This window comes from Cyprinus carpio, chromosome B17, assembly GCF_018340385.1.
Source record: "Cyprinus carpio isolate SPL01 chromosome B17, ASM1834038v1, whole genome shotgun sequence".
NCBI lineage: Eukaryota > Metazoa > Chordata > Actinopteri > Cypriniformes > Cyprinidae > Cyprinus > Cyprinus carpio.
Genome location: NC_056613.1, coordinates 19,646,293 through 19,667,444, shown reverse-complemented (window position 1 = coordinate 19,667,444; position 21,152 = coordinate 19,646,293). Strand labels below are relative to the sequence as shown.

Sequence of the window (21,152 nt, the reverse complement as noted above, 5' to 3'; positions counted from 1 at the left end):
CCTGTCTATAGAAATATGAACGTTTGTCATATAGCTCCGGGTGACTGCTCACTGACAATATCATTCGTTCCTCCATGTTGAATGAGTGACTCCTGAGCAGGCTCCTGATTGGTTTAACGCGGCGCGAATTGACGCCAAAGTTCAAATTTTTTCAACTCGGGCGGCAGACGCGAATTCGCGTCAAACACATAAATGCACAAAAAGCACATTCGCGCGTAACGCGCGTATCGCGCCAGACGCTCAATTCGCGTCATTCGCGCGAACTAGACGCGCGAATGAGGCGAATTCGCGTCTACCGCGCCGCGCTAAACGCCTCATTCGCGCCGCGAGACCTCCAGACGCGCGTAAACGCGTCTTTACATTGACTTAACATTGAAATCATTCGCGCCAGACGCTCTATTCGCGTTTGGTGTGAACACAGCATTACATCTCTACAGTTATTGTTCAGGAAAAAGTTATAGTTGATTGAACACAAAGTCGATAGTGGAACGTGTAACTTAAAAAGGTAATATAAAAAAAATATCAAACCATGTTTGGACCAAGTCATTTAGTCAATAAAAAAAAATAGATAGATAAAACTTTTTTTGTGTGTGTTTTTATAAAACACATTTGACAAATTGCAGTAGTAGAAATTGACAGCCTGACTTATGATCACAATTCAACATTTTGATTACAATGTACCTTTATTATATAGTTGTCTTTCCTCAGTGTATGTTATTATGGTTTCACTTTGTGTGCATGTTCACTCAGCAGCTATAGAAAAAAAAATCACGTTGTAATTGTAGTGCACATAAATGATCCTACCATACAAAACCCACAGAGAAAGCAATATTATGTGTAGACTCAAAAACCTTGTATTTATCCTTGTGTCCCCGATGTAAATTAGAACCTAAAATCTAGATATTGCAAAACATAAGGTTCATGTCAAAAAACTTTTTCATTACTCTCTCTCTCTCTCTCTCTCTCTCTCTCTATATATATATATATATATATATATATATATATATATATATATATATATATATATACTCTCTCTCTCTCTCTCTCTCTCTCTATATATATATATATATATATATATACGCACACACACACACACAAACAAACATATGGCTGTTCTTGGCCTTGAAATCAGTTTTTCAGTCTCTCTGATGTTTTTAGTTCAGTGATGTTTGAATGTGCGACAAATTTCCTCTGTCGTGCTGTTCGACTGAAAGGCCTGAAGTACAGCACCCGAGCAAAGATGAAGCCAGGTATGATTTACAAATGGTTTGGTTTCAGTTACTATGCACCATTATGCATTAACATTTACAGCAGTGGGTTACACCAGCTTAAAATCATTAACCGGCTGGACTTTAAAGTGTCAGGCTGTCATAAAGCACAGGATTTAACATGTGGCAGTCAGAGAGTCTGTCTCCCAGTGCTCTGCGGAGCATTATTCGGCTGCAGAGTCGGGATATTAAGGACACCTCTGGTATCGCTGCAGGTATGAAGGGTGAAATTATGATTAGATGCCATGGTATGTTTAGTAAATACACTGCAAATCTTGTGTTGATGTTATGATTTTATTATTGTTTGAGCCAAGCACTTTCCAAGAATATGATTTATACTGGCGGATTCATGTTTTATTAACTTTCAAACTGAGAATTCTAATTATGCAGTATATTGATCGGTGAATGCATTGACTGAATTTACAGTATCCACTTTCTGTAAACAAAGTAGAAGAAATTAATCACAGCCTCAGAAATAACATGTGACTACTGCATTATGACACTGTGAACCTTCACGCTCTCAGACTTTGGCATCTAAGCTGGATGAAGACTGGATCCAGTAGGAGACTAGGTGTAGACTAGGATTGGATCCAAATTTTTGATATCATTTAGGACATTTTTTACATACCAAATTGTAATTCCTTAATCTGCAAAACATTTTTAAAGATTTTATTAAAGACTGCAAGCATGAAGACAGCTGCAAGATCTCACAGACAATATTCCTGTATGTTTACTGACAGGATATCAACAGGCTAACGTGGTGATCTTGCACAAGGATCTTGCTGATGACTTTGAGGCGTTTTGCAGAGCTAACAGTAGCCCCCTACCGCTGCTGTACAAGAGCAAATGTGGAGAATGGAGCTGCGGCCCCCTCGCCACAGGATCTGACATCAGGTATCTTCACACCAAAGTTGAAACCCCTGCCCAGCTATTTATTTTTTTTTCCAACTACTGAGTTAATAAGTGATGGGAAAATAAAATAAAATCCTGTTTAATAGGAGGCTGTTCGTTTACAGATTATCCTTAGTCACAGACAGCTGTAAAAGATTAATTTTTTTTGTACTGTAAAGTGTTCTAATGCCATCTTGCCATTTAATAATTACACCCAGAGATAGACTAGGGAAAATAGAGCGGGACAACCCTTGAAGGTATAGTTCCCCCAAAAATACAAATTCCATCATCATTTAATTCCCCTTATATTGTTCCAAACCTGTATGAGTTTCTTTCTTCTGTTAAAAACAAAAGAAGATATTTTGATGAATGTTGGTAACCAAACAGTTGACAGTAGCCATTGACTTCCATGCTTTTTTCCAAAGTCAATAGCTAATGTCAACTGTTTGGTTACCAACATTCTTCAAAAATGATTTAACTTGTGCATTGTCCCGTCTTTCTCTCAGGGAGGACTGTCCAGAGTACTGCGTGTTTGAGAACGGTGTTCTGGCGAAGAAGGTCGCTAGTTTATCCTCTTACACTCCTCAACTTCAGGACATGGTTACATTCTACCTTGGCTGTAGTTTTGGTTTTGAATCAGCCTTGAAGGCCGCTGGGGTTCCAGTGAGAAATGTGGAACAGGGTAAAAATGTCAGCATGTACAAGGTCAGTAAACACCTCGGGCCTGGATTACATCCATGTGCAGTCGCGCCTACAGCGTAGGCCTATTACTTGATTTTGCTTGTGTCAGATGTTTTCTGTTTTGGAACTGAAAAAATGACCAGAAGGGAAATCCTTTAGGTCAGAGTGCTTATGCTTATGTTTTTGCTTTGTTTTGCTTTGTGTTTGCAGACCTCAGTAGCTTGTATTAGAGCAGGTCAGTTTCACTGTCCGATGGTGGTGAGCATGAGACCTGTACCAGAAGACAAGCTGGACGCTGCGGCTCAAAGCACACACGTGATCCCTCTGGCACATGGAGGCCCCATCCATATTGGAGACCCTAGTATGTACTTATTTATAAAAAAAAAAAAAGAAAAGAAACATTTCTCACTAATCATATACAATGTTTAATGATCTTAAAGGGTTAGTTCACCCAAAAATGAAAATTAGGCTGCGTTTTACTGACCCCCGAGGCATCCTAGGTGTATATGACTTGGTGGAAAAATTAACTCCTTTTTAAACATGTCGTAAGCACCTGTAATTCTCTTGCAGAGCTGCTGGGTATCCAGGACTTGTCACAGCCAGACTATGGGGACCCAGTGAAGCAGTGTCCTGGTGACGTGCTTGTGTTCTGGGCCTGTGGGGTCACTGGTATTGAAGCTGTAAAGAGCTGCAGTAAGGTTTCTCCAAAAACTGTAAAAAAAAAGTAGTTGCACTGTTCGGTGCTGCTAGTGTAGTAGAAGTTACACACTTCACATTTAAGATTTAATGTCACTGGGTTTTCAGTACACTTGAGGTTTTGTTTCTTTAATGTCATTTTTGAGGCATACACAGATCATCTTTATTCAGTGTGTAGGAGAAGAACTGCATGTTGACCTTTTGTTTTTTAATGTTGCAGAGCCCGTTCTGGCATTCACACACTCTCCTGGCTGCATGTTCATCACTGATCAAAAGGCAGAAACTATTTCGCCCCTCACTCTTGAGCCAGCACATTGCCCTTTGACTTTCTGCATTTCCCAGAATCCTCAGCATTACAGTATCGCTAGCAAAAGAGCTGTTCAACAAATTCGAGCGATTGAGGAGCTTGTTGTTGAAGACCCAGGTATGAAGCATTCATATTAATTATAAATGGAATATATTTTGTATTGAGTGGTTTGCTTTTTGAGGAAAAACATGAGATCACATGACCAACTGTTATTGGACATTTTCACTTAATTGTGGTGGACTGTAGAAGTGCATTTCTTTTTATTTAGTGACAACTGAAAAAACAAATGCAAAGTGTGTGTGTGTATGTATGTGTGTGTGTGTGTGTGTATGTGTATATATATATATATATATATATATATATATATATATATATATATATATATATATATATATATATATATATTGCGTGTGTGTTATAACAACAATGACAATACTAACAGAAATATTTATTTTTTTATAAAAAAAAAAAAAACATTAATTCCAAACCAAGACTAAAAGTCTGAAAAAAGGTTCTGGATAAAATGTAAAAAAAAAAAAATTATAATAATCATAATAATTTACAATAGTTTTCACGATAAAGATATAAAATAATAAATTAATTAAGAATAAAATGAATATTCTTTTCTGAAGGTTTGTCATGTAAAAATAAGATTTTTCTTTTCCAAAATAATGTCAGATCCAGAAATCTCCCTTAATAAAACCTTAAAATTACACCAGAAAAATAAATTAAAAAAATTAATACTCTCATCATCAATCTTTTTCTTAAATCTGAATATGGCCTCGGATACATTTTAATAGAATCCATCTCAAATCTTATTGGTGACACAATATTTACTAGACACTGTAAAAGCTACTTCCAAATAATACCCTGGAAACGTGAATTTCTACAATGGCATTGTAAACTCAAGATATTTGTGTAATGCTACATCCACACCACTAGGTGCTAGTGTACGTCCACGACAACCTAGCCATATTTGTTTTAGTAGTTGTGCCATTGAATGCACCATTGTTGACATTTATAAAAAAAAAAAAAATTAAGTGTGGCCCAAGTGTACTAATTCTTTTTTGGTATCACTGTCTGCCATTGTGAATTTTTATTTTTTACTGTAATGTTTAAACAAAATGTCATAATTGAACTTTCCAGTGAAAACAAAGGACTTCTCTCTAGTGCAGGATCTCTCCAATCATTTAGTCTCCACTTTTGAGGGCAGTGCCCTCATCTCAACAACCGATACATAGAACCCAAGTCCCCATACATGTTTATTTTTTTTTTTTAATAATCCATTACACTCACATGTTACAATACGGAAGAAAAGATCTGTTGCTTGTTCCATTTCATCATGCCTTGACATCAGTAACTCTGTGGTTTGTGTGCAGGTTCAAGAGGTATCCGGGCCCTGTTCTTGCAGGATGAGCTCCTAAAGGCCTGTCTCTCGCTGTCCCATTCCTCCTCTGTTCTCATCACCACTGGTTTCCCCACACACTACATGCACAACCCCCCTGAAGAGACTGATGGCCCACCTGGGGCCATCGCCATGGCAGCTATGCTTCAAGCACTCCGCAAAGAAGTGGTCATTGTGACGGATGAGCGCGCTTTGGAGATGAATCAGCATATCATGCGGGATGCTGTGGAGAAAGGTGCCTCTATCATTGCTGATTAAGTGTTTTTGAGATATTCTTTTGCTGTGCTAGCCAGATGTGATAAAGCAACATACAAATGAACATTTTAGGGGGTAGACTTGTCATGTCTAGTTAGGGCAGGGTCTTACTGTACCATGATTTCTGAATATGTGTGTGTGTGTGTGTGTGTGTGTGTGTGTGTGTGTTCACTAACAGGTGTGATAAAGACTGCTGTGCCAGTAATAAGTTTCCAGAGTAATGGCCCTGACTCAGCACTTCAGTTCTTGTGCCATGATGGAGATCCCTCTAAGCCCAGGTGTAATGTGGTTCAATCTCATTTTCCATCCACTGCTTTCTCTTGTGCTGTATCCCAATTCATCTACTTACTTACTATTATGCCCTAAAGTATATAATTTTTCATGAAGAAAAAGTACATACTTCTGAGTATGTGGCAGAATAGTAGACCAGCTTTGGGACATACAGGTGCATCTCAATAAATTAGAATGTAGTGGAAAAGTTCATTTATTTCAGTAGTTCAGCTCAAATTGTGAAACCCGTGTATTAAATAATGCACCCAGACTGAAGTAGTTTAAGTCTTTGGTTCTTTTAATTGTGATTATTTTGGCTCACATTTAACAAAAACCCACCAATTCACTATCTCAACAAATTAGAATACTTCATAGGACCAATAAAAAAAAAACATTTTTAGTGAATTGCTGGCCTTCTGGAAAGTATGTTCATCTACTGTACATGTACTCAATACTTGGTAGGTGCTCCTTTTGCCTTAATTACTGCCTCAAAATTTCTTTGTAAATGGGTGCAGTGACTTTGGTTTTCAAAAAACAAAAGGGACCAACACCAGCAGATGACATTGCACCCCAAATCATCACAGACTGTGGAAACTTAACACTGGACTTCAAGCAACTTGGGCTATGAGCTTCTCCACCCTTCCTCCAGACTCTAGGACCTTGGTTTCCAAATGAAATACAAAACTTGCAACAGTCCAGTTCTTCTCTTTAACCCAGGTAAAACGCCTCTGACGTTGTCTGTGGTTCAGCAAATTCCTTGACACGTCTGTGTGTGGTGGCTCTTGATGCCTTGACCCGAGCCTCAGTCCATTCCTTGTGAAGTTCACTCAAATTCTTGAATCGATTTTGCTTGACAATCCTCATAAGGCTGCGGTTCTCTCGGTTGGTTGTGCATCTTTTTCTTTCACACTTTTTCCTTCCACTCAACTTTCTGTTGACATGCTTGGATACAGCACCTCTGTGAACAGCAAGCTTCTTTGGCAATGAATGTTTGTGGCTTACCCTCCTTGTGAAGGGTGTCAATGATTGTCTTCTGGACACACTGTCAGATCAGCAGTCTTCCCCATGATTGTGTAGCCTGGTGAACCAAACTGAGAGACCATTTTGAAGGCTCAGGAAACCTTTGCAGGTGTTTTGAGTTGATTAGCTGATCGGCACGTCACCATATTCTAATTTGTTGAGATAGTGAATTTGGTAGTTTTTTGTTAAATGTGAGCCAAAATCATCACAATTAAAAGAACCAAAGACTTAAACTACTTCAGGCTGTGTGCACTGAATTTATTTAATACACGAGTTTCACAATTTGAGTAGAATTACTGAAATAAATTAAATATTCCACAAAAATCTAATGTATTAAGATGCACCTGTACTAGAGTAATTTCATTTACCTGTCGTATTGGAGAGTAATGAAGAGGCACATTGATCTTCCAGTCACGGGTCTTTAATGCCTTGAACTCTCCTCATGTGTTTGCATAATGATGCATTTAAAAGTTAATAACCAAACATATCTTTATAAAGTTTTCAGTGTTCGCAAATATAACGCAGATACCATTTAATAGTTATTATTTGTTTTTAACCAGGTCAGGTATTATTACGCAAATCGCTTTATATATGCATCTCAACTTCACTGTCAGTCTCACGTATCCACTTTTTATTTGTGCTTGTAGTTCTAATCAAATCTGCGTCCAACACGCAATGGGTTGTGGGCATTATTAGCCAGTCGTGTCTGCATGAATCTACACTTTGAATTTTCAATGGAAATAGTAAACTGTCCGAGATACTCATTTTAAAATACTATGATTTGAGACACACTCATTTTAATTTTTAATACTATTTAAGATGAATATTATGCGAATTGACTCAGTATTGGTTGTTAAGATCACGCGTAATAGAATATGGCCAAAAATGGCGTCCATGAAAAATGCATACATTTTTTTCCCTGAAATTTATTGCACAGCTTAGAATGTTCGTCAGCCAATCAGGTTCAAGCATGCAACATTCCCGTGGTATAATTTTATATAATGACTGCTAAACTAAATAACTGATCGTTGGTAGTTTCATGTTTCTCGTCACTCTGTGGTCTCTTTTCCATCTCAAATTAATATTTCATGCCCATTTATGTAAATATCTGGTAATTAGCTGTATAATCAGAGGAATAATGTACCGTCACCCAATCATTATCATAAAATAACTCATTTCAGAATGATGTTGAAGTTTTTTTTTTGTGATAATGACTGTGCATTTTTCCTCACTTACTGCATTATTAAAGGAATATTCTGGATTCAATGCATCTTAAGCTCAATCAACAGCATTTGTGGCATAATACTGATTACCACAAAAAAAATCATATTGACTTGTCCCACCTTTTTAATGATAAAAGCTAAATTTGAGGTTACAGTGAAATGCAGAAATGTGATGCTTATAGTTTTATAAAAATCACTTACCGTACACTAATTATGCAGCTCTTGTCAGTTTTACCATCATTTTAGGGCTTTAAATGTTATGTAACCACTACAACGAAATTGTAAAATCAGATACTACTTTTCACAGAAAAGATTAAGTGATCGTGTCGCACTAAAATCAATCGAACAAAGATATTGATTACATCTTGTCGCTAAACTTTTGAAATAATCAGTATTTTAATGTTCCTGAATAGGCTCCATTCATTTCCATTGTAAGTGCCGCACTATATTTCTTTAAAGATAATGATGGATATGGAAATTAGTTCAACATTATATCACAAATGCTGTCAATTGAGCTCTACTTTTACTGACTTATTCCCCTTCATTCAAAAAAAGGGATGTTACAATTACTGTTAATATTATGTAATTCGTCACATGGTCATCCATGTGTTTTATGCATTCAGAAAATGTAAACATTGTGCCACAGTATACATACTAGACCACAGAAAGAAGACGAGTATGATATTCCAAACACAGCCCATGTCCTGTTTACCATGTTTAACTGAAATTATGTATACTAAAAAGGTTTGACCACTTGGTGGCAATAGAGCGCAGCGGCCGGGCTACTGACGGGAACTACTACAACATGAGGGGAGTGAACATCAAGCATTTAGTCGACCCAATAGATGACCTCTTCACAACTGCCAGCACTATTGCAGGCATCACTACTACAGGTAACAAAGCCAGAGCCTCAATGCGCCAAACCACTGTGATTAACTTACACTAGCAAATGTTAGTGTGTAATAAAAATAGAAGTATATTTTGATTGTGGTTTTATCCGTACCCTCTCTGATGTAGTCAATGTCCGAAATCTCTTTTAACGATCACAATGAATGCTTGAATAACCAACTTTGTTCCCAATTAACGATAAGTTTGGTTGGCACCAGGGAGCGGTTTAATGAGATCTGTCACCTCTTTGGAACAGGATTAATTTGTGTGTGTGTGTGTGTGTACAGGGATCGGGGATGGAGGTAATGAGCTTGGTATGGGCAAAGTCAAAGCAGCAGTTAAAGCATACATGCCTAATGGAAATCTGATTGCGTGTGACGTGGCTGCTGATTTTGCCATCACAGCGGGTAAGCGCACCTCACACAGAGACCACATACCTGTAATGTTCCTTCTTGCTTCCTGCTAGCTGAAAAAAAAAAGCATGTTGCACCTAAACACAAGCTATGTGGTCACACACACAGTGGCACTACTTTTCACATTACGCTTGCTTGTTTCTTATTAAGGGGGCTAAAGGAAAAATGTTACTTTCTGATATCATAGGAAGAGAATCAGAGATGTTATTTGACATAGTGTTGTCTAGTGTCTGTCTGGTAAAAAAAAAAAAATAGATATGATTTCCGACATTTAATTGACATTTAGGCACAAAATTATTTAATGTTGAGAATAATAATAAGAACAGTATCTTGAATTCTTATTTCAAATGCACTTTTTGAATAGTAGTGCATCTAGATACTATATAAATTAATGTTTCAGATTAAATACAAGTTAAACTGTATTGATTAACAACAACAACAAAAACTATTTAGAGACTGTTGGGACTGTTTAGCTCGTCACATTTACAGTTAAGAGATCTTGTACTGTGTGTAACTCTTGTACTGCGTGCAACACTAATATACAGGCGCTGGTCATATAATTAGAATATCATCAAAAAGTTTATTTCTTTTAATTTTGATGATTTTAACTGACAACTAAGGAAAATCCCAAATTCAGTATCTCAGAAAATTAGAATATTAAGACCAATACAAAGAAAGGATTTTAGAAATCTTGGCCAACTGAAGTTATAGTTATAATCATCAAAATTAAAAGAAATAAACATTTGAAATATATCAGTCTGTGTGTAATGAATGAATATAATATACAAGTTTCACTTTTTGAATGGAATTGGTGAATCAACTTTTTGATGATATTCTAATTATATGACCAGCACCTGTAAAACTATGCAAATAACTTTTATTTATGCAATTTTATTTATTTTCATGTACTGTATGTCTTTTTTATTTTTTTAATTATTCCAAACTTTTTAATTGGAAGAGTGTATATTATTTTGGTTTCTGCAAAAGCTTGTATTTGCACCACAATAGTGTTCCATGAACTTTTCTTAGCATACCTAACATCTGCTTCCTGTGTAGGAGTGTCTAACTGGGGTGGCTATGCTGTCGCCTGTGCTCTGTATGTTCTCAATCTCTGTCCAATACACTGGCGGTACCTCCACAGTGGTTTGGGTCTGTCACTGACGCCTGATCAACAGAGCCTGCGGATGGCCTGCCTGCCCACTGTAGCCAAGGTATACGACAGTATTATCAAAAATAAATGATGGCTGATGATTATGATGGACAAGTTCAGTCCCACATTACATTAAAACATCTGTTCTTCTCAAAAACGTATTGCATTGCGGCTTAAGGGTGTCTCTGGAAGTGTTTAAGCACCTCATACCATCACCTCATGCTTTGTGTCCCATTTTATTTTCAGTGGAAATCCACTGGTTTTAAACTTGCAGGCGCTTCGCAGTGCTGCTTCCAGTCAACACTGGCCATTTTTATATTTGTAGTGAACTGCAGACCACTTCAGAACCTCTGCCTGTGTACGTTATAATTATCACGGCCACAGTGGCAGGAACCAGCCTGTTAACCCTGTATTCACATTCTTTTCTGTTAGCCTAAATATTTTCTGTCCATCACGTTGTTTCTCTTCAGTGGCCACTATTGAGTGACGCTTTAATAACACTTTTCCTGTTTTCCCACTCCCACATGTGGCTTAAAATAAAAGACCATTACCACTGAATGTGTTACCAAAGATTGAAGACACAAAATCCATCTGCAAAGACAAAAATGACTTGATGTGGTGCTTCTATTTGAAAACAGGAGGAAGAGATGCTCCACATTTTGGTGAAATATGGCGTCCGCAGCGGTAAAACGGCAAACCTAGGACTAGAGGTGGATGGATTGACCTTTCACCCCTACCATTCTGACATCATACAGCGGCTTAGAAATCTCACCCTTGCCTGATGTCATAGTGTGGCCTACATCACGGACACTTCACATAGCCACAGGAACCAAGACTCACATCTGTGACCAGTGTCAGCTTGTTTGTATATTCTCACTCATTCTCAAAGATGAATATGAATATGGGAATGTAATAGAAAGAGCTGCCATTGTAATATTTTGTTGGTTCTTTATGACAACTTACAAAATAGTGTTTAATTTTTGTGCTCTCAACTTATTAAACAATCTATGTTGCTTTTAATTTTCTAACCTGTTTCTTCCTGAATGCAGTATTTGAATAAAAAAATAAATATTGTACCCACCATATACACTGAGGGACAAGTCCTACTGATTATTCAGTCAACAATATGGGTTTTCAAAGCTGCGCTCTCGAAGATTTTGTTTTTAAAGATTAATGAAATACTATCATTACGCTAGTACATAAAAAATAATAATAAATATAAGCCTATAATGATTCACATTTTACGTTGTCAGGGTCGGATTTCACGGGAACCATCCCAGCAAACATGCCCCTTTGGGGCCCGCGTGGGCCCACTGCGGGCAAAAAAACTTGACTGCGTGGGCTTGCCCACACGAAACCCACATAGGGCCCACAATGGGCAAAACTGCTGTAGGCCCCGCATGGGCTAACCCACATGGGGCCCATGTGGGTTTAGTGTGGGTTTGCTCCGCCCACACTGTCCCACAGAAAACTCGCAGTGGCCCCGCGTGGGCATGTTTGCTGGGATGTAACGTCACGTGAGTATCCGGCTTGGTGGCAACTGTATCTTGTGTGGCGTATTACAATACGTAGACTAATGTTGTGTAGATTAAACATGGACGGCAAAACGGAAAGTCTGTGAAGAATCACCCATTTGTCAAAACTGAAACTCCGAACTGCAGAGATGAAAGTCAAGTGACAAAACCACTATCAAAACAAAATTAGAACCCACAACGGATACAGTAGGCTACTTATTGCTCAAATTACTTTTTTTTTCTGATATAGCCTATAGCCTACTTTGAACATCCTTACTACTATCAGTATGGTTTGTACTGTGATCCAATTTTTTTTAATGGCGATACCAATTACTACGTCAAACCATGTGATTCATCCATGCCGTGGCATTTTATTTTTAACCACAGAAGGCGACAGAAAGGCTCAAGTTCTGTAGGTAGCGCAGTTCTGATTAAATCTAATTAAGAGGCATGTTTGGTTAAATTCTTTGGTGGTACTCTATATTGTGATTTTAGGTGATTTGATCCATACCTTATTCATATCATAATATTCATGTTGTACTCCAAGGAAATAAAAAAAAAACATGGTATTACACAACTCGCGTGTATCAGAGAGTACAGACAGCTGTTTTAGTTCAGATCCATGTTACATAACACATTCGTGTTATTTGGCCATTTTTATATTATCACTGACCTTTTTAGAGTTAAGTGTCTTTCTCTCTTCAAAGGTTCAACCAAAATCAACACTGGAGAAGACCATCCCAAAACCCTTAATCATAAAGTCAAATAAACAGCAGACTTTTAATTAGTCTGGCTCTGGTTACACCTGAAAGTATTAAACATTTCTCTGGGACCGGATTAACAAGTTTGAAAATCAAATAAATAGGCCAATCTCAATTTCTTTTAAAACTGTGCTGGATATGTTTTTTACTGAGAATATGACTTTATACTAATTAATCCCATCTGTATTTAGGCTTCTGTTTATGCACCTTTGTTTAATGTCACAATTCTGCTTCCAGTAGAGTTAAATAATCAAATCCAAAGAAAGACAGCCAAGAAAGACCACGATTAAACAAAAAACTAGTATATGATGAATGTTTCTCTGAGCAATCTCTTTTTTTCAAGGGGAGTTGATTACCATCTCCTGTTTGCATTAAAGGGATAATTCTATCCTAATTTATTAATAATGCAGACCTATATTTATTATGCATATGGGATACGTTTTTGTCTTTAATATTATAAAAGAAAATATTAATATTAATAATTGGAGAAATTAGATAATTTTAATGCACAAAGTATGCAGATAAGAAAGCCAGAAGCTAATAGAGAGAGAGGAAGTGCAACACAGATTTAATCATATTTTTGCACCACATGTAACATATATTTGCTGCAAGGGTTTGCTTTACTTATTATTTTCAGTATTTTGTGCTCTTGAGGCTAACAAAACCAAAATTCAATTAACGAACACCTAGAGAGAACATACTATCTTACAAAAATCTGACTAGATAACACATTACATATAATCAAAAATAATTTCTCTATACTTTTTACTGCTCTGCAATACATCACAGCACCCTTTCTGTCTTCATGTACTGTGCAACAATACAATCATCGCCAGCGATTTATGCAACATACAACAGTGTGGACAACCAATAATAAAAAGTCCCATATATGAACCTGAATAGCAGTCTCTATTTAAAATCAATGAAAACCTGAAACAATCTTGATATAGCCTACATACAATCTGCATGCATGTTGATTATTCATTGTAAACAAGGTTTGAATGAGCAGGAAAAAGAGAACACTTCCACATGTCTGTTCTTTCAGGTCAGGTCATTCATTTAAACTCCTTGTATTAGCTGTGATCACGTCCATCATATAAAAAGATAAACACTGCACCAAACACTCATCACCTTTTACCTCAGCGGTTTGAGCAAACAGGAGATCCATGGTTTCTGGAAGCAACCATCAATCACTTCTTCCTCATCTATTTTTTCAGGATATGAAATCACAGTTGGAAGCTGTCCAGGTTAAAATGGTCTGTTTGGAGGTGGTTGACCCTTCACTCCCACACTGCGTGCCTTTTTCTGCTTGTTAACTGTCTGTGTGCTCCATGTCTAACCATGTCAAAGGTGAGTAGGCAAACAAATATACAGCTTCATTGCTATTGTTTCCTTAGAGGAAAGGTTCACCCCAAAATGAAAATTCTGTTATCATTTACCCACTTTCATGATGTTCCAAACATGAATGACTTTAATTTTCTGTCACTGAATACCAAATTCCATGCTTTTATTTTTCATAAAATAAGAGCATATTGTAAGCAGGAACTGTTAAACACCAAAAAGAACATAAAAGCACCATAAAAGTATCATCACATTGGTCCATGAAACTTCTAAAGCCATACAATCACAATTTATATATTTAATGATAACTTCCCCTCCCTGCATATTAAATTAAGCATGCATACACTTTCATCCATTTGTATTGTACTTGTTTGACATCAATGAACCAAACGTGACTGGTTCTCACGCTTCATAGCTAAATCTAACATGTGAAGTTTATGTCTGCAACAAGAGATTTGCTGTGATAACAACAGGCCGTAGCAATTAGGGTGAGTAAATGATGACGGAATTGTGATTTTTGGGTGAAGTACAGTATTAAAGGAACTGAAACCACTTAGGTTTGAAAGCAGAATTGATTTGAGTCTTGGACACAGTTTTAACTGCTACATGCACATGTAGCTAAAGGGACTTGGAGCAGTACAGAAAAAGTTTAGCTGATTGGTTCATAAAACCTCACTGGTCTTATCATGGTGGCAATCCCTGAGAATTACACTACATAACAGTAGCATGTTAGCTTACCAAAACCATGACATATCGCAGTTTAATTTTTTGAACAAAATACAGGTCTGACTCTGACAAAGTAGGTTAATGTTCTTACCCATGCAAAATGAAAAACAGTATGCAGCAGCTGTACATCTGAGGAGCCTGTGGCTAAACGTTATGATGTCCATTGTATAGATAACTAATACAACAAAAATGTTTAAATGTCAGTTTTGACCTGCTTCAAGTGTGTTGCCACTGAGGTACCTGTAACATTATCATTGGTGACTGCAAGCTCAGTAGAGTGTGTCTTGAACCTTCCATGGCTTTTTGAGCAACAGCATAAGGCCCGAGTGCAAGCTTCCTGAGCCTTCTGGATGCCCTTTTGGGCGCTCTCACTGATAAAACAGTACAGCGCTGGATCGGCCACGCAGTTAAAACTAGTAAGCAACAGACAGAAATGGTAGTAGTTGAAAATTTTCTCAATGAAGTCACAATCCCGCTCCAATATGGTGCGTACCAGCAGGAAGACGTGGTATGGTGAGAAACAAACCAGGAAGATGATGATGGTACTGGTCACAAGGTACTTGATTCGAGTTTTCTGGGCTGTCTGCGTGCCTGCACTCTTGCCCACTGCTCGGAGAACTCTAAAGTACGCCACGGACAGGATTCCTAAAGGGAACAGGAAACCTATGTAAAAGCGGTAGTAGTTTATTGGGTACTCCCATGTCTTCATGGGATAGTGCTCAAAGCACACAGATCGGTTGTTCTTGTCCCTGCTGAGCTCCTTGTGCCAGAAGAACACCACTCCTACAGCAAGCTCTTTGAGCCAGACCACCGCACTGACCAGTGCTGCTGCTCGTACTGTTCGGAAAGCCGAGAAGCGGAAAGGGTAGACCACTGCCAGGTAACGATCAATGGAGATACAACACAGAAAACCAATGCTGATGTAGATGTTCTCGTAGAGCAGGAAACCACACAGTTGGCAGAGCCACTCAGAGCTGCTCCAGTTGTCCCCTTGGAAGATATAATTGAGCCAAAGGGGCAGGGAGGCCAGGTACAGCAGATCAGATATGGTCAGGTTTAGCAAGTAGACCCCCAGCTCATTATGGGCTTTCAGCTGGAGCCAGGCATGGTAAAGCGAGTAAGCGTTGGCGGGAAGACCCACTAGCAGGACAAGGATGTACACACCTGAAAACAGGTACTGGTGAATCTCGTGGCTTAAAGTGCAATTCATTTGCTCCTCAGACATTTTCATCTACCATCATGTTCGCAGTCAACAAGTGTAGATAAGTTCGTAATCAACAGAGGTCTCCAGATAACATTCCATGGATTCTATGGGAAGCAAACAAAATAGCATAATTAGGTTATCTGTAAAGGTTATCTTTAAAAAATCATAAACTTTTGATGGCTTTCAGTAAATACTTGTCAAATGGATTTGGGTTTTTCTCAGTTCAAGCAGACAGAAGTTGTACTTCTGCATGTGTGAAAATAGCTTTCAAGATTGAACATGACAAACGTTTTGTGGTGTGTATTTTTTATACTACAACGAAGATATTATTATAAAGGGGGAGGTGTTTTTGTGTTTTTCAAAGAGGTGTGTGAATCTAATCTTATGTTGCTCTCACAATATGCCATATGACGAATCCAGCCACACAATACGTCTTTTCCACTTGGCTCTGACGTCTGTGTTCTGTAGGTGTTTTCTTTGTTCAGAAGAGCCTGTGCAATGCAATTAAACCATCTTAAACATCTTATATATAAATCCTAATTCATGTCATGGATTTGAGTAACACGTTGCCCTTTACAATCTGACCGTGGCCTGGTTCGCAGAATGTCTGGCTGATGAAAGGTGTTAGATAGAGTGGGATTGAGACCTTGACTGCAGTGACTACTGTGGAACATAACAAAAGAGACCAATAAAGCAGCGTGAACAACATGTTTCATCACCAATCCATTAAATGCTTAAGAATTTGTCCCTGCATCTGAGCAATACACGACACCTTCAATAATACTGCTCAGACATACAGTACTAAACATCAACTGTGTAAGTAAAGCAGTATTACCCAGACCAGTCTCAATATGTGAAAGCTGTTTTCAGAAGAATTGTATTCTGTTCTCGGAAGTCACTTCTGATTTTGTCTTTTATATTCTATGGAGCCAGCTTCAGCTACCTTACAGAGAGACTTACCTATAGGGATTTGACATTTCCCAAGCAAACTATGGAGCTGTTTTACTCTATGAAACTTTGATGAAGTCCTATACTGTATATGATAACACAAGCAGTTCACTTCCTGTTCAGAACCAAAAATGGTTTGGTCAGAATAATGTAGCAATGAGTTACAATGCTTTTGGGTTTGGGGTGTTCTTAAGCACAACATTGCATCAGTAGTCCAATAAATACATTAATCATTACTAATTATAGAACAGATATTTTTTTTCTGCAAAACTGTAATATGATTGGGGTTGCCGACCAATGTAGAATTCAGTTGAGGTGTGGTCACAGATGTGGATCTGTCTGCTTCAAACGCATCTCAGAATTCAGAATCAGAATTCAAAGTAAAATCTATATCTTTATATACACACACACTCAGTTTTTTTTTATTTTTACACAGCAGAAATAGAAAAGTTCTAGATTAGATTATGTATATTTTGTGCCACCCAATTCTTGCATAAATGAAATTATGAAACAAAGAAAAAAAATAAAAATAAGATGAGCATGTTTAGCCTAATTTCGGTCGATTATTAGGGACTGATTGCCATATAAGATAAACCAAATGTGCTAGAGCTTGAACGTGCCTCTCTAGCTGCACGCTTACTTTAGACGTGAAACCTATTAAAGCCATGTACTGTAATCCCACCGGTTGCATTTCGACAAAGTTTGACATGTATAACGTTAAAAAAACTAGTATTAGTCGTTACATGTAATATTCTTTTTTATTATTAATGTAGTATTGCTCTGTTGTGGGCAATTCATCACACCATTTGAAGTAGGTAGCCTATGATCACATTATAAAATTATAACAGTCATTGGTAGCACATCTTAAGAAATGTGTGTGAATAATTTCACAGACAGCAGCATATGTTGGTCAGAAGTGCAATCTCACTTGTACGTAGCGTAACGTTACTTGAAATGCTCTGGCTGACAGGCTTTTTGTAAAAGTGCTTCACAAATAGCTGTTGGAAAGCTGTAAAATATTAATCGACATCATTTAATTGCCTAGTTTAGCTACTACACGAATAGCACGGTAACCATATTTTGGCAAAATACCACGATTATAATTTTCGTTATATTCCGTTTATATTTTAAACGTAGCCTATTAGAAATGTTCACTGCGTTCCTGTCTCTTGCTTTTTTATTTTATTTTTTATTGACAGTAGAACATAATAGCCTACTAAGTAGCCTAGGCTACTCAGTTTACTGTAGCAACAATTACTGTACTATATGTTTATTAAGGAAATGGAGAGTAGGCTATTTCAGACTTAATGAAAGTAGTACATTACCTTAAAAATGCTGCTTTTAATCCCACGCGACTCATTCGAGGCATTTCTGAAGTGTGATGAACATCCTCAAGACCATCCGCTCCACCGACTCTTCTCACTGAGATTTGCCCGTTTCTATTCATTTACTCGTGGGAGTGATTTTTTTTTTCTTTTCAGAAATAACATCACTCCTGCGTTCAGGGGTTGTCGCGTCGGAAGGGGGGAAAATTTAATTGCGTCAAGAGATTTTACGTGATGATGCGCGCAATTACTCAGAGCGAAACACTCATCTCAAGTGCCTTCCACAGACAGGATGTTTCTCTTATCCTATAGTGACCTGCCTGCACAGACAGCGTGCCTGTTCAGAGTCAGAAGAGCCTGCATGAAACTGGCGTGAAACGCACCTGTAGCCTAATGTCCGAGGTGCTGTCTAGGTTGGCAGATCCGTGGCATAAGGCTAATAGGCTCATTGGTTCTCTACCTGTTGGGAATAAGGGTAATTATTTATGTGATGTATGCATAAGTAAACATTTAAGGTTTCCTCGGTGAAATTGTCACAGCATTTGGACCGAGCGCAAAGGAAAGCACGCTTCAAACTGTTGCATTCCTCACACTGGTGTAGCCTACTATAACGTTTTTAACGCATTTTGTGAGACTACATATGTTTGATAAACTTTTATTTAACATAAATTTAAGCTAGCATGATGGGGTGGTGTGGGGGAGTCCCATATTTGATCCAACCCTGTTACAAAAAATAAATAAATAAAATAAAAAATTAACATTGCTTAAAATTGTGACAACAAAGTCATAACTTAGACACATTAAATGCAGAGGTGTAAGATACTTCAGTAATTTTACTTGATTACTGTACTTGAGTATTATTTGGGGGCTTTGTACTTTATTCAAGTACAAATTAAAATGACTACTTGTACTTTTACTGTAAAACTGTAATTTTTACTCCTTACAATTTTATTTCATCTTGAAAAGTACATTTTTATTTTATCTTAAGCATATTTATGGTAAACAGAAGCTCAAACGTGTGTGCCTGACGTGAGAACTAATGATCATTGTTTTAAGGAATCAAGCACACACATTTCTACTTCAGTTGTGACTTTCATCAGGTAATGTCTGGCTTCAAAAGTTCACCATCAAAACTGAGGAAGCATATTGAGGTAGCAAAGTTTTCCCAAGAAATAGTTTATTAATTCTTTCTGTTTTGATAGAGCTATTAGCTGTAGCTATTTTTGTGGGCGTGATTGTTTTTGTTGTTTTGTTTTTTGTTTTTTATTAAAGTGAAAGTGAAAGTGACGTGACATACAGCCAAGTATGGTGACCCATACTCAGAATTTGTGCTCTGCATTTAACCCATCCAAAGTGCACACACACAGCAGTGAACACACACACCGTGAACACACACCTGGAGCAGTGGGTTAAATGTTACAAACCTCCAAAAAAAGTGTTTAAATGAACATTGTATGTTAAATTAATTGTAATTCATGTTTAGTGATGTTGTTACCAGGTACTGGATAAGTTGTATTATATGTCATTATATGATACATTGAATAGCAATTAGGACTGCCAATTAATATTTTTTCATCTTAATATTTACATGATTTGCTCATTAATTAATCTGATTTGTCACAAATAATTAATTATCAATATTTGTTGAGAAAAAATTCTAAATGCACCATATAAACAATTAAAAGTTTAATTATCCTTTTAGACAGTGACGTTGAATAGACAACACAAAAAAGTGGCCTTTCAAAACATTAATGTTGTATGTTTTATTTCCATGACTCTCCTCATTAATTCAACACGTTCTTGTATTCTGTCTGGAATATGTTTCTAGCCTCTGCATCACATCTTGCTCTTCAAAGGGATCGTTCACCCAAAAATGAAAATTCTCTCATCATTTCCTCACCCTCATGTCGTCCCAGATGTTTGTGTCTTTCTTTCCTCAGATGAACACAAGCAAAGATTTTTAGTTCATATAATGCAAGGGGACAGGAGCATTTCAGAAACCACACAAAGTGTAATAAGACGGTCAAGTTTAAAATATTAGTATTTGTATTTTTTTTCTTACACCTATCATTTTGCTTAAGAAGACACGGATTCATCAGCAGGGGTTGTACAAGTTACTGTTATATTCACTTTGTGTAGTTTTTGAAGTGCCATTTTTGGATGTCCCATACACTTGCATTATATGAAGAGAGATGTTTTTTTTTCTTTTTCTGAAACTCATCATTTTTGTTCATCTGATAAATGAAAGTCTCACATATATATATATATATATATATATATATATATATATATATATATACATACACACATACATGCATATATGGGCTGGCATGAGGGTTGAAAGGATGGAGTTTCCTTTTAATCCCATTCCCTGTATTTTTTTGTTTTGTTTTGTTTTGTGCATTCCACTGTGCTGCATTTCAGTTGTTTTTGTTGTTGCACTAAATATATGTGTTTACCCGGTGCAATTGCATTTTGTTTAGTTTTCTCCCTTTAATCAAACTTCCGTATGTCTGTCAGAAAAAAAAGTACTTCTACTTTTTAAATACTGGAGTACCATTTAAAGTTGTACTTCTTTACTTTCACTCAAGTATGTTTTTGGCCAGATACTTGTACTTTTAATTGAGTAAAATTTTCACAGAGTATCTGTACTTTCACTTGAGTAAAATTTTTGAGTACTTTTTCCACCTCGGTTTATATGGCAGGACAACTAAATCTCATCTCTTTTCTCAGTTTTTAGCTTCATTCGTCAAGTTCAAACGTTAGCTCTTGTTACTGAAATTACTGAGAAGTTGTTGAAGTTATTGAAAGAAGACCAAACAAGTATTTTGTCTTGAACTCTATGGGGAAGTTTATCAGTAATTGT

The 21,152-nt window shown here is 37.2% G+C and overlaps 2 protein-coding genes across 3 annotated transcripts; one reads left to right on the top strand and one right to left on the bottom strand.

Moving 5' to 3' along the window:
- Positions 1–1,166: 1,166 nt before the first annotated feature.
- On the top strand, positions 1,167–11,485 carry dglucy (D-glutamate cyclase). Of its 2 annotated transcripts, none has more exons than XM_042742698.1 (12): positions 1,167–1,250; positions 2,009–2,162; positions 2,666–2,864; positions 3,051–3,201; positions 3,411–3,533; positions 3,757–3,960; positions 5,223–5,483; positions 5,682–5,781; positions 8,761–8,909; positions 9,192–9,311; positions 10,374–10,528; positions 11,106–11,485. In XM_042742698.1, the coding sequence occupies exons 1-12, from the start codon at positions 1,241–1,243 to the stop codon at positions 11,247–11,249; spliced, it is 1,770 nt and encodes a 589-aa protein (XP_042598632.1). In that variant the 5' UTR covers positions 1,167–1,240; the 3' UTR covers positions 11,250–11,485. The 2 variants fall into 2 exon arrangements, with proteins under 2 accessions (XP_042598632.1, XP_042598631.1); XM_042742697.1 differs by lacking the exon at positions 1,167–1,250 and adding an exon at positions 1,355–1,483.
- Positions 11,486–13,343: 1,858 nt separating this feature from the next.
- LOC109107891 (ovarian cancer G-protein coupled receptor 1-like) lies at positions 13,344–18,757 on the bottom strand. Its single transcript, XM_019121056.2, has 2 exons — positions 18,287–18,757; positions 13,344–16,117 (listed from the first exon to the last, which is right to left on the bottom strand). The coding sequence occupies exon 2, from the start codon at positions 16,038–16,040 to the stop codon at positions 15,003–15,005; it is 1,038 nt and encodes a 345-aa protein (XP_018976601.1). The 5' UTR covers positions 16,041–16,117; positions 18,287–18,757; the 3' UTR covers positions 13,344–15,002.
- Positions 18,758–21,152: the final 2,395 nt, after the last annotated feature.